This window comes from Eupeodes corollae, chromosome 2 (genome assembly GCF_945859685.1).
Source record: "Eupeodes corollae chromosome 2, idEupCoro1.1, whole genome shotgun sequence".
Lineage (NCBI taxonomy): Eukaryota > Metazoa > Arthropoda > Insecta > Diptera > Syrphidae > Eupeodes > Eupeodes corollae.
The window spans coordinates 151,960,248-151,974,986 of NC_079148.1; the positions used below are offsets into that span (position 1 = coordinate 151,960,248).

The 14,739-nt window shown below is 31.3% G+C and overlaps 1 protein-coding gene across 2 annotated transcripts in view; it reads left to right on the plus strand.

The window, feature by feature from the left end:
• LOC129944437 (spermine synthase) overlaps nt 1–14,739 on the plus strand; it is a 35,574-nt gene that overhangs the window by 18,022 nt on the left and 2,813 nt on the right. The window contains exons 2-3 of one of the 2 annotated variants that reach the window (XM_056053864.1): nt 2,721–2,832; nt 8,829–8,951. In XM_056053864.1, coding sequence (XP_055909839.1) covers nt 2,721–2,832; nt 8,829–8,951 — 235 coding nt within the window. Of the gene's footprint in view, nt 1–2,720; nt 2,833–8,083; nt 8,193–8,828; nt 8,952–14,739 lie in introns of both variants that reach the window. The other variant, XM_056053865.1, reaches the window with a different exon arrangement.

Consider the following 14,739-nt stretch of genomic DNA (forward strand, 5'->3'; position numbering starts at 1 on the left):
CAATTATTTACCTAATATTCAATCCTTATTCCTTTTTTTGTTGTTATATATTTTTTTTTGTTTGATAGTTATTCTCACTGTGGTTTTAGTATCTTAAACTCAGTTCAGATTCATTTTTTTTGTTGTTTCAATTTAATTCTTATTCCGACTTGCCATAGGGAGTGTTTGCTAACGTGGGGTAGGTTTCAACGGTATAGGCGAAGAATTCCAAAGCAGCGCGACGGCGACGACGTCGACGACAGCGCGCGCTTAACGCAACATTTTGCTCATCCCCTCGTATACACCCGCATAAGAGCTCTGTGTAGGTAGGAACGGCGGATCGTAAGTCAAGCCTTTATTGGGCAATATTAAGACCCCCACTTTATCGAACCGACTCTTAGGTAGAGGTTGAGATATACATATATTTCATTTTTAATTAGAGTAAATTTATTAGCATTAAAGTTATTTCTAGTTAACTTCGTTTTTTTTCTTATTAGTACGATTTTGTTAGAGTAAACTAATCTGTTTCCTTGGATGCTTTTTTTTTGAAGAAATAAATTGTATGTTAATCCCAAATTGATCCTAGAATGTCTATTCAGTTGCGATTCTGTTCCTTTTTTTTTTTTTTGTTCATGTCTAAGATATTTGTTATCATGAAGTGGTGAGTCAATTGGAAGGAGGTGCGGTAAGGTAAGCGGGTTTTCGAAAAGGGGTAGGATGTGAGTCCACCACTGACTTGTCTCCAGATTTGGGGAATCCGAGATTCCGGCCGAATGGATTCCAGGCTGGGAGGGAACAGGCCAAACCGTGACGTCATCAACGGCGTCTGAGGAAAGCGAACCAGTGGTGGTGGTGTATCACTATTTTTGAAATCTAGTATACTATAAAGGCATGATTTATGTTTTTGAAAAGAGGTGAGGTCCAGCTACGGTGGCAAGACCCCCCCATCCGACGAGTATAGCTGAGCAACGCAAGCATGCCGCAGCTACCGTAGCGGACATTCCTTCCCTTCCCCGATTCCGCCCAAGTCCTTTTCCTGGAGATTCCTTCCTCGCCCGTCCCTCTCCTACCCATACCCTCCCTGTTGCCTCGTTTCAATACAAATAGTTTACTTACTTCACATAAAAAAGTTGTAATCGGTTCAATTTGTAATATTGAAATTTCTGTTGTTTCTCGACGTTTCAAGGCCTCTACAATCTAAATCCATGGTTTTCAGTGAGATTTGGAGATAATATTTTTCGTCGGCCATAAATATCGCAAGAATTAGAAGTAATATTGACTTTAAATAAATTTTATTTATACATTATATAATCAATAATCAATGTACCAAACTCAGCTAAGTACAAGGTATTTGACGCTGTAATGCGCTCTGTTATGTGCTACCGCCGGCTGTCAAATTTGGAGATATCAGTCACATGAAGAAGTTGAAGAACATCAACGTTACTTTCTGAAACGGCTTTTCTACTTACCATCCAATATTCCAAACTATGTTCTACTACTTGACACCGGCCTTCCTGCTCTTTTTATTCATACTCTAAAACTCCACTTTGACTACATCTTGTATCCAAGTTTAACTTAACTCTAATTTTGTTTGTGCCAACCTAAAAACCGTTAATTCTTTTGTCTAAAAATTATGTAGGTATTAATTATTAAGTAATTTATTTTTTTTATAGCTAAACTGAAAGCCCTATTTGCATCTTTATATAATTTTTGCAATTGTTCATTTTCATTTTGTTTAATAGTGAACATTTTCTTTAATAGTGAACATTTTCTTTGAACATAATTTGAAAACACGTAGTCAATCTGGCAGACGGCATTGCCACCGTCAAAACACTTTTATTACCAAATTTATATTCCAATCAAATGTAACCGAAGCTATTGTATTTAACAATTTTAAGTTATAAAAATCTATTTATCGATAATCAATATAATGCTGATAGAATTAATTGATAGTTTCTGTATACACAAATAAAATCCTACAAAAACAGCTTAAGCTTCATATTATGCAAAAGAAAATATTTTTAAGGACTCCAAAGGGAAGCTATCAATCACAGCCGTACCTTAGCTTCTTTGATGGAATATAAGCAACCAAAATATCTCTGTTTGAATAAAAACTAAAAGTTATTAAGTAAGATATAAAAACTTCACCACTATCTGAATACAATCTACTGGGTTTAACAATTACAAAGTTTTAATGATATATTTTCATCCCATTGATTCTATTATAAATATATTGAAATAACTACCTGCCTGCTTACAACGCGTGCAGCCAGATCAATGAACTGAATAAACACGCTCTTCACAGAATGCAATTAATATTTTTGTGTTTATTTTAGTTTAATTGGATATTTGCCAGAAAGGTTTTTTCATTTATTTCTGTTGTTGTTTTTGTTTCTTATGATGCAACTTTATAAATAATTCATTTTATTTTTTTTTTTAATTTATATTTCGTCATTAACATTTTTCTATCTCTCCAAACAAGCAATAGATGTGTTTTTTTTTGTTGTAAATTTGTTTTGTAATCCTTGTCACTATCACTCTCACAACTCATTTAAAAACAATAAATCCTAAAATCTCAAAAAAAGAGTTCATCGAAACTTTTCACAATATTCAAAACGCTTACATCAAACAATAAATAATATTTTTATATTTAGTTGATTTAAAAAAGAAAATAAATAAATATAAATATTTTTTGTTAACAGTCTTGATAAATAGAATTTTAACTTTTTAAAACTTTCCAGACCATCAGAGCTATGGAACTTATTTTACGAAAAAAACTAGATTCAATGCGTTCGAAGTATTTACCGCCGGTTAAGCGTGGTGGATATATTGATATTTACATGACTAGTTCAGGTCAGCAAAATAATAAAAAATCAGTATTGCAAAATACAAACAAACAAAATAATTATCTACATAATTATGATTTAAAACACATTTTATCCTTTATAAAAATGATGAGAGAGAAAAGAAGATATAATTAGCAATTAATACAATTATTATTATTCAAAATCATAAACAAAAAAACTAAATGAAAATATAAACTTAAATTAGATTTTATTTTACTTTTTTAATATTTTGTATATTTAAGTTTGTTGTTGTTTTCTTTTACGTTGTACACACGACCCTGTCAATTTATTATTTTGTTATAAATTATATTTTATTTTATTTTTTAACTTAAAAACCAACAATAGAAAGCACTAAATAAATATCTACTTTAAACAGCTGCTTAAATGAATATAATCATGAAAATATATTCCTCCCTACATAAACAATAGGCGTAATTTCTGTTTAAATATCCAATGTCTTCCATTTATTTATTCTTATTGTTTTATACACAGAAATAAAACAAATGTTACTTCATAATTGTTTTCATTTTATTTATAATTTAATATACACATATATTTTTTAAATTTGTTTAACTGCTAGTTTGTTTAAAAAAATAAAATATATTAACTAAATAAAGAGGTGTAAAAATCTATAAACTACCTTTAAAATACGATGCCCCTAGCTAGCTAGCTCGATTTTGTAAATGCTCTTTTTTAAAAACCGGATTGGTTGAGTGAGTTGGAATTATATATTTTCCTTTTTTCCCTTTTTTGCATGTTATTTCAAATCATAATTTCTGTTTTATTCTTGATTAATTTTCTGTCTTTTTTAGTTTTTGTTCAATTTTAATAGAATTGGAATTTCATATTTATCTGCATTAAAATAGAACGAAAACTTTATTGCTCATTTAAAAAATTTAAACACCATTTCAACTTTTATGAAAAGTAAAAAATTCATTAACAATTTGAAAATAACATAAAACTGAAAAGATATTTCTAAATCATTTTGCATTTTCATTTTCAGATGGATCCCTGTACAAAAGATTTATTAAATTATAAACTATTTATAAGTCTTGCTAGGAAAAGTTTTATAACATGAAATGTAATTATAGACTCACTTACTGGTCGACAATGAATATGAACTTTTGATTATTTTTTGTATTTTTAGTAATTTAAAATTGTATTGTTTCAATGGTCAGTGGACAGATGTAAGGTGCTGTTGTCAAATCAGTTTGGGGAGGCTCTCCACTTAAGTGCAACTATTTTACGGCATTGAAGTAACTATAATGGTCTCCATAGCTCGCTTGAGCATAGAACTATACATATATACTAAATATATCCTTTAATGGCTTTTGTCCTTTTGTATGGTTATATCGGAGACCACAAACATTGATTCCTTGTTTATTCATTTTAAAGTTTGGCTATATTGGACTTGTTTCTTTACAAATATCGTTCTCAATCAATTCAAATGTGTTTACCTCATGTGTTTGAAGGCCTTTAAAATTTACTAACTAGGATTTAAACAACCTCTCGAAAATTTTAATTCAAAATTCAAAAATCTTAAAACGGATCCCTTTCTTCTGTATAGAATGGAGGCGGTTCTATATATATGTATATTTCTGGCTTAGGTTAAATTTAAGGTGTTTAAGGTGATTTTTGAAAATGTTGTTATTTTTGAGATTTATTAGACTCGGATTGTTTTGATATCTTAAAATAATTAAGACAAGTATACATTTTTAAGCTTAAATCCACATTTACTAAAAGCAAGTTTCCTTTTTAGGCAGTATTAATTTCCTGCAGGTGATTGTGTAAAAAAGGTGTTTTATTAAGGTAATTCCAAATTCCGTTGACAAACTTAATTTCACGTTTCTATAAATATTAAAAATCGTCAAAATCTGTTGTTGTTCTTCCGGTACAAAGGTATTTAATATAATAGGATAAAACTAGTGATGTAAAATAGTCGATCGATCAACATATTTTGAAACTGTCTCGGAAAAACACTAGTCTTGTTTTGTGTAAGGACGTGCTTACAAATTAAATGGTGGCTCAAGGACCACAGGCGATAAGTCATAAGTCAAGTAAGAGCGTGGTCGACTTTACCGACAGTTAATATAAGATTTCGCTGCGGCAAGGACAAGCAAAATTAATTGCAAAAAGTTTATATTTATCCTACGAATCTATCCGAACCCTTCTTCATACTTATGATCTGAAATGGCGCAACACAATGAAGAAGCATCTGTTGACTGAAAAACATGTGACAAAGCGACTAGCTTGTACGCATTCGAATATTAATAAAGATTTTGAAAATTGGCCGTCGCAGTCGCCCGATGCAAACCCTATCGAAAATGTGTGGGTGTATATTAAACAGATGCTTCGTGGAAGACGCACATACACTTTGAAGCAGTTGTCTTACGATATTCGTAGGATCTGAAGATCCACTAGTTGCCAGGAGTTGCCAGGTAATTATCGACGCCGGTGGTGACTGGTAACATTATTGACCAAATTGCATCAATGTTTGTAATGTGTACAATGTATACATAAATATAAAAGTTTCATAAAACAATTTTTTTTTATTAATTAACACGACTACGCTCTTACTTGACAAACTCTATATATGCAATGAGTCTGCAACTATACAGCAGTCGACTGTATGTGTGATGATGATAACAGTCCAGTAAAATTTGCTCTTGCTCGAAGGATATCCAGAAAGAACGTTGGCTGTTTCTTTCCCATAACCTGAAGTCAACGCGTGAAATCCGCCCATCTTTTTTTGGTTGGCGGAATCGTAATTTAGCAGTGCCCACGTTTAAAACTTAAAATACTGAGCTTTATTCATAACAGTTGACCTCAATGTTGTACTTGGCCTTCAAACTTACGAAGGACTACTTTTTGGGTTTCCTCAAACATGAAGAATCCAACGCCATTTTCGTTGCCTAGTATTCTTATATGTTCAGTCATAACCCACAGCTCAATATTTTTTAATTATTTTTGACGTCAGCGAATCATTTCCAAGTTACACAAGCGTACAGGATTACTGATTTCAGGTTGGATTTGAAGAGTTTCAGTTAGAGTTACACCCGGGAGAGAGCATTCCAAAAAAAACACTAAGATAACTTAAGATAACATCAAAGTCCGTTCCATATTTAGGAGCCGGTAATAGCTATCAGTAAAATCCATCAGTAAAATTTGAAACAGGAAGAATTTGAAATGTTTTACTGATGAGCATTTATGGCGTCAGTTATAGCTTTCATTGGTTTTCATCATTGAAAACGAACATTGTAATTTTTTGACAGGTCGTTTATAGCGATCATAAGAAATTTCTGTCATTGAAAAAAAAAAACCTGATTAAAATTCACGAAGAACTTTTACAGACAGAAATCTGTCATTGGAATGTGGGAAATTGGAAGAAAAATCAGTAGAACGATTCGTTTCACTTTAAAAGTGTCAGCTGTTCAGAAAAGTTAATTTCCGTCCGGAAAATAGAAAAATACATTTTTAGAGAAAAATAAATGCCCAATTACACTTTCTTTCTCAAAAAAAATGTCTTTGTGTGATTTCCGATCAATCAGTATATAAAATCAAAGAGAAACACCGTCAAATATCAATTCAAAAATGAGCTTCGCGCATCAGGCAACTTTTTACTGTTGCTTTCATCAGTAAAAATTTTAATGATGTGATCCGAACAATAAAAAATTGGAACGAACGAAATGGAATTTTGTTTTGGCTTTTGGCAGTCAGCTGTTCAGTAAAATGAAATTTCATCATTAAATTTTATCTTAGCATCAATCTTTTGCTAGAAATAAATCTATAACATGTTCAAAAACTAAAGAAAAAATGTACTGATGGATTTTACTGATAGCTATAACCGGCCCCTTAGTTGATGAAATATAGTCTCGGTATCAACTTCTTCATATTTTTCTGCCTTAAAATATTCTGCAGTTTTTTGTATCGACCGGTCTGCTTTTATACGTTGATCTTTTAGCCAACCTGTTCCACGTCTACTTTCAGCAATTAGCATATTTCGGCGGCCTTGTGCAAATGGCTAACTTTGAAACAGACTCTGTGTATGTCATTTCTTTCGTTTAAGCAGAATAGATAAAAGCAAACATCCGAACAAATTAAATTAACAAAAATGTTTAAGGTTCATAAGACTGAATTGATGTTCCATCCATCAGTGTGGTCTAGATCCAATGTTTTTCTCTAGATTTCTAATTGATTGAGAAATCAAAACAAATATTTTGGACAAAGGTTCTTTTATGGTTAAAAACTTAAATAAGGTTGTGGAAAATATATTGAAAAACAATAAAACCATTCAATTTGCTAAATTATTTTAAGCCAATTATAAAAAAAGAAAAAAGAATTGATAACATTTCTCCCAACCAAAAATTTTGGGTTACCATGGTATCCCATGCTAGGAGTACAAACTTAAAAACAGTTCATATTTTAAATAGTCAAAAAACGCAAGGAGTTTATACCAATCTTTTTAAACTGAGGAAATGTCGAAAGTATTGAACCTCTCCTTTGGTAAACGTATGTTTGTATAATAAGGAAAGCATGTTGTACAGACTCATGCCTTATCTCAGTATTCAAACTATTTCTCGGAAATGCTCAATGCTTTAGTTTTCTGGTGAAACAAACTTCAGAACAAATGACCAATATTGTTCAGTGTTTCCATGGTAGGCCAAATTTCAAAAAGAAAACTATTTAAGTGTATTTCCCCTTTAGGTAAAACTCAATAAATAAAGCAAAAAAAAAGTTCAAAAACATGAGATTCAAATATATGTAGATACTTCTAAGCAAAAAGAAGTATTTTGGAAGATCATTTTTGCAAATATTAATATATAAGCCCAAAAATAATATATCAACATCTTCAAAATGAGTGTTTTGAATTTTTAAATATTTTTTTGAATGAATGTTCCGTGCTATATTTTGTTAGTTGTGAGTGAGTCTTACATTCGAACTGACAGTTTGATATTATAAATAATTTGAATCCAATATTTGCCCCTCCAATTTCCTTATTTCGATATAACTTATCATCGTCATCATCATAACTCCTCCATTCATTTGTATCTATAAATTAAAAAAAATTAAACATAAAACTGCATTTCAACTTTTTATATTATACAGCTACTACCTATTATTATAAATATTAGAAAAATCCAAAACATACAAAAATATCATTGTTCATTATTGATTATGAATCATGAATCGATTAATTATTTAAAATTATTATTTTTGTTTCATGTTTAAATTCGTATTTTAATTTATTTTTTTATTAGTCATCCAAACGACTTGAAAATACCTTAGCAAAGAAATTAAAAGTTCACTCTGGACAAGTATTACCCCCATTGAAACGAGGAGATGTATCTAGGTATTTTCCATCAGCAGGTAAATCAATCAACTACTCTATCATCTTAATACTCTCTCTAAAAACTATAATTCTATCTGTACAAAAATTAAATTAAACACAAAAAAAAAACCTTAAAATTTGTCTTTGTTGTATATTTAACTAAATGTATATTTTTATTTTGTTGATTTTTTTTTTAATTTGTAGAGCTAAATTATAATATTTCAGTTAACATTTCACATTTAGGTTTCATTGTTGTCTTAAATATAGTTTGTTTTTTTAATTGTTGTTGTTTTATTTTGAAAAAAAAACTATCCCCTCGAGCACAATTTAAATATTTTCCTTCCTACTCGTTAAAATGTAATAGTTTTTGTTTTGTTGTTAAATTATGTTTTAAAAATATGAATTATACGTTTTTAAATACGCTTGGTTATTTTTTTCTTTTTAATTTTATTCAAAAAATTTACATACTGAATACAAAACAAATTTTTTTTTAAATGAAAAAAAAAATGTGAAATTTCGAGTGATTATTGTATTGTCTGATGTGTGTGATTGTAACATTTATTTTTAATAAAATACATAATATATGCATATTGCAATATTGTTTAAAAATAATGTTGTTTATTTTTATTTTGTTCTATTGCTGAAAACCTTGACTTAATGACATTCTATTCCAGATGAGCGCATCATCGAGTATGATATTGATTCATTGGTGTACGAGGCACGTTCGCCATTCCAAAAAATTCAAATACTGCACTCAAAGACCTTGGGCAACATGTTGATATTGGATGAGTTGCAAAGTAAGTATATAATTTTTTTATATTGTTGACAAAAGCTTTAAAAAACCTTTTATATTGAAAGAACCCCTTGTAGTAGTTTAAGGCATAGTTGTTTATAAGAGCTCGTTTTCTGTAAGTTTCAATATTTGAAGAGTATATAGTAACATGGGGTGTTTTTTTAAGAGCTTGAAAACTTTAACTACTGATACATGACAAAAATACTGTTAAAATAAATTTTGTATTAAAATAGTCGACAAGGTTTTGTCTCTGGCAATCAAATTGCACTTTTTTCAGGGGGTTTGAGGACATAATTCAAATGCGACTCCACTATGATTAATATCATGTCAAGTTTTTTAAATATTTCTTTGAAAAAAAAAAACACATAAATCTATCTACACAGTGTTTGTCTTAACTTAACGTCTTCAATGTCAAAACTATATTTTTGTATTTCTCCAGTACCGTCATTTTGTTTTTATTTCTTCTCGACAACTAGTGAAACAATTTTTCTTTCTTTTAAAAAATTCAATACATATGTATTTACAAAATGTATATAAAAAAAAGTCTGACTGTTTTAGAGAAAAACATTTTTTTGTCTATTGTACGCGAACTCAAGGGGATATGGGTACCCTTTGATTATACACAGTGGACAGTTAGGAAGGATAGGATTTGAAAGGAGAAACAATGCACATTGGTTTTGAACACCTGCACATTGTAATAAGCGGGGAATATTGAGTCTGGTAAAGCATTCCACATTACATTAGTATAGAGTGCGACTAAAAAAAGAATCTCTGTACTTTACAGTACGACCGAAATTGGGCTCAAGGGTTAACTGTAACTGATGGGCATTCCTAAAAGAAAGAGTATTACGGTTGAATTGTTTGAGGGAGGAATTCAACTGACTTTTTATTAGAGCATTGTTTATGGAATTATCATTTTTAGAGCTCTCTTTTGAATTCTGTCCAATAGACTCAAGTGATTATAGGAGAACCTGCCCAAATATGGGAATTGTACTCAAGTTTAAGACAAATATAGTCTTCATAAGTTATAGCCAGATCAGAAGGGGTAAAAAGCTTGTTGCATTTTCGGAGAAAACCTAAACACTCAGCTGCATTTTTGGCGATGTCAAATATTTAATCACTCCACAGCAAGTGGTTTGTAATGCATATATTAGGACTGATAGCTGTTCAGTCTCCTCGATGCAAGTACTACTCATGGACAGTGGCATCGGGGAGAATTTAATGAGATTATCATTCGCTGCCGTTGGTAGTCCATATCCGAAGAACAAGGATGACAATCTAAAAACGTATATGAAAAGCTGAGGGTACTGTCATTAGCGAAACAATTTAGTGTGTTAGAAGTTTCAGACAAAATATCATTTATAAAAATGAGGAAGAGCGTGGGAGACAAAATGGAGCCCTGGGGCACAGCAGCGTTTATTTTGTACATATCAGATTTGAACTCGTCCAATACTACTGAATTATACGGTTTGAAAGGTAATTTCTAACCCTACGAAGAAGGGATTCATTAATACCAAATCCACGCATTTTCGATAAGAGAGCTTAGTGCCAAACTCTTAAAATATAGAGTGGAATAATCTTTCTTTCTCTAATATTATGTAAAGATTTGTTCCACACTAAGATATGATTACAGATTCTTTAGATATAGGAGCATTTTCGTAGGAAATATTTCAATAAAATAAGTAATGTTTTTATCGAATATAATAATCCCCATCTTCTACGTACAGCTCAAATATTCATAGTTGTTAGAATTCACAAACAATATTTTGGCTGTTTATATTTTTAAAAAGGCTTATTTTAAGAACCTCATGTGATAGAAAAGTTATGAGGCAATATTTGTATGCAGAACAACTAAGGCCAATTTTGTTCAGTCAACTTGCAATTTTCAACTTCAGAATTATTAAACTTAAAATTTTGATAATTCCCGAAAAAAAATTGAAGATGGAGAGCGAATTAGGACAATATAAATTTTGTTTGTTTATTTTGATATAAGTAATGAAAGAATTTTGGTTAGACAGTTAAGAACTTAGAATTTTGTTATTTTAATCGGATAAACTGTTAAACATGTCCCAAGTCCGACAGCAATAGAAAAAAACATACTCCCAAATTTGAAGGGTATGTAGAATGGTTAAAATGAAAAACAAAGTGAGTTATTTTTCCAAAGGAAGCTTGAAGCTCTTATTCTTAAAAGCCAATCAAACATTTAAAGCGATTGTTTTGGAAACTCAAGATGCTGTAAGGGACTTTATGCTTTGTCAATCTCTTGTTCTTTGAAGTAAACATAAAAGTGGGAGTGAAATAAGGTTTGGTTCAGAAAGTATTCACTTTGAGTCGAACATAGCACAGCTGTTGAAAAAGTTGACAAACAAAATTTAAGACAAAGTAAAAAATCGTGAACATTTTGTAAGGAATTTGCATTTTTGATTCTATTGTAATATAAAACGATGTGTTTTAAACAAATTCTTGTGAAAAACGTGATGAAACGATCAAGTACATGTAACTCTCTTATCACTCCTATCTCCTATTTGTAATTAGTCTCTGAGAACGTCTCGGGCGCAGTTGAATTGCATGTTGGGTAAATAGATTTCCAACTGGGAAGTTAAGAAACGAATTAGTAAACAAAAAGAAATATCAACTTCCGTTTCAACTCTAGAAAATTGATCAACTTGAGAATTTGCAATAAGTTTAGAAATAGCGAAGGAATCGCCCCTTATCCTCTAGGTTAGGTTAAAGTGGCTGTCCATAATGGAATAGGACACACTAGGGCCAGTTTAATGGCCCTTTGTAACTCGATTCTACAATAAAATTGCTCGAATTGGAAAAATTGGTACTATGTATCTATTTGACTACTTTCGAACCAACTAGAATCGAATAGTTCTAGTAGGCCAACTATATTCTTATGAACTTTCGAATAAACGAGGAACTACGTAACTCGAAAATAGATTTCAAAACAAGGCAAAATCGAAAATAATCACTCTACATCAAATGTGATCGAAGTTTTTTTTTGTCAAAGTGTAAGTAAAATGTTGAATATGAGTTCCATCTACCACCGGGAATTCGTAATTTGTGCCAAAAAAAGCGTCTGGACTTTCGTTTCTCTTCCTAATTCATTTCAAAATTCATCATCAGCGGTTACATGACTCTTTCGATTGAAGTCAAAACTTCACCACCGATTTGGTTATATTAACCTCCTGTTGTTGTTGTTAAATTTATGATGGGCGGAACAGCATTTTGTCTTCTGCGAGTAGTCATGTCGGATAATATTTTGTTGAGTAAGAACATAAATCCGTCTTTAGAAAGACTAAAAGAAAAGTGTATATTTTTCATTACTCCATCACTCCAGTATTTCGGAATTATCTCTTATTCTTCTGCGTTTAATTTGCTCGTACCGTTCTTCATTTCCTTGAGAATTGAACCAAATTCCAACCATGTCCATTTTTGTAGTAATTATTTTTTTTTTCCAAGAATTTGATGTTTTTTTTTTTATTCGATACTTGTTCGAAAGTTCAAATTTTTTTAAAACAAGTTGGTATAACCGGCATCCGATTCTACTTTTATACGTATTACGATTTTAAAGTACCTAGAATCGGAAATTAGTTTCGAATAGAATCAAATGTAGAATCGAGTTACATAGTAGGGCCCCAGTTTGAGTCCCTTACGAAACGTGAGAGGCTGATTATGCTTATATGATTTAGATCGTTATAGAAGAGTTTTCCTATGTAATTCTTACGTTTTTAAGCTAGAGCAGCGCATGTACAGAGAAGGTGAAGAACTCCTCTTTTGTCCATACAGCTTCTGCAAAAAACGTTTGAGAATACGCCTAGCTTAGCCTATAAGACAGTGCGTAGAGATATAAAGCACCTTGATGACTCGTGGTGATGTTATTCCACCTTGTGTTTGGCTTCTTTATAGCGTCCTGAATTAGGAATAGTTTATTCTCTAAAAAAGTATTATTTTAATTTTTAGGACAGAAAAAGAGCTTATTTTTAACCATGATTTATGGCACAAGTCACTGTCCGTATAATGTCAGTGGTAGCTTGAATATAGGCTCAGAATGCAAGAGTTGCTGGTTTATCGGTATAAACCAATGCCTTTACATAGTCGAACGAACCATTACCCAGAAATGAACCCATCACTTAACATCGTTCAATGAACGAAGTGCTCTATTAACTTCGCGAACATATTTATATTTTTCAAACTTTGTGAACAGAAATGTGAGGGCACAGTTTGACATTTTCAAACTATCAAAACTTCTCATGCAATTTAAAAAACACCCTATATCTATTTTGTTCTCACACGAAACATATTTATCGCAACCCAATCAATTATCCTCTTCATTTTATTACATACTCGTACATACATATTTTATTTCCGACCATGTTATCCATGTTCTCTTCCATTTTTTAATATAAATATGCAAGTTTCTAGTTGAACAACGACGTGTGTTTCATTCACTAGATTTTAATGGATATCCAAAAAGCTGAAAATAAAACTTCAGGTCGAATTGAAAAGATACTATCATTCAGAAAATATCATCATCACACATTTATTTGAATGAAAACCTTGCTTCACAAAGTTCAAGGTCTTCCTTCTTTTTTATTATTTTTTTTATACCTTGCCTACATAGTGCTTCATTTACGCCCCTACAGTGTTTGGGAATAGTTCTTTTTGTTTTCTTCTATTTTATTTGTGTGTTTTTTGTTTGGTTTATTGCTTATTTTCTTGAAAAAGCACATGATGCATCCATTAGACGGCTATGACAAGGAGGCATTATGTAAAGTTCATGGTCGATATGGAAGTATACACATATCCATAGTGCCATAGTCATAGTCATGGTCGAAGCCCGTATATTTTTAGAATGAAAATACTCAGCCTAAAAGCGGAAATTAAAAAAGAAGAGGAAGTGCTGTTGCAAACAAATAAGAAATAATACAACAGGTTGTTTTCTCCCTTTGAAGGGGGTTGAATTGGAAGGGGGTTGACGGTTCGAGACTGTAGTTTCTTTTTCTTTAAATGTCGTATCGTTAGAAAAATAAAATCCTCACTACATAAAAAGAGATAGTGTTAAGAGAGTTTACGTAATAATTTGACTGACACAGTCCTTGAGATGTCAGTGATTATGCGTTGAATGATAAAAAGCCTTAAGGGAAAACAGGGTTGTTTAAAGAAATGTGTCTTGTTGTTAAAGAACTATGCAAAAGAAAAGTAAAAGACAACTTTTAAAAATGCTGGTTCATCCCAACTATGTTGGAACTGAAAAATACATTAGAAGAAAGCTTACTCCTTCTCAATAGACCTGTTACACTGAATCGTAGATAAATCATGTGAAAAATAAGGTCACGTGGATTTTCCCTCTTATGATATTCAAATTTGTTCCCTATTCCGTTTGACTCTTTCTTAAAACAAATTTGGTAATACAACAGCCCGTAGAAAACCAGAGCCTAGTGACTCACAACAGTCTGCCATTTACTTGAGTGATTAATGTCATATATAAAGGGAACCTTCAGTTTTTATGCCAAATCCGAAAAACAATCTTGAAAAGAATTTTGTATGACTAGAATTATAACTCTTGTAGGAGATAGACTTAAATCATTATTACGGGCGATTTTAATGATCATAATTCGTTGTGGCTTCTACATCTGGACCAGACAACACCCTAAGGAATGTGTGATGAGATATTTGTTGAGTTTAACCATTTTAATGAACTGATTAGAAAATACTGTTGAGTTTGTTTCTCAATTCTGACTCTTATAAATATAAAAAAGTGTAAAGACGTCTTTAGGCACACCGGA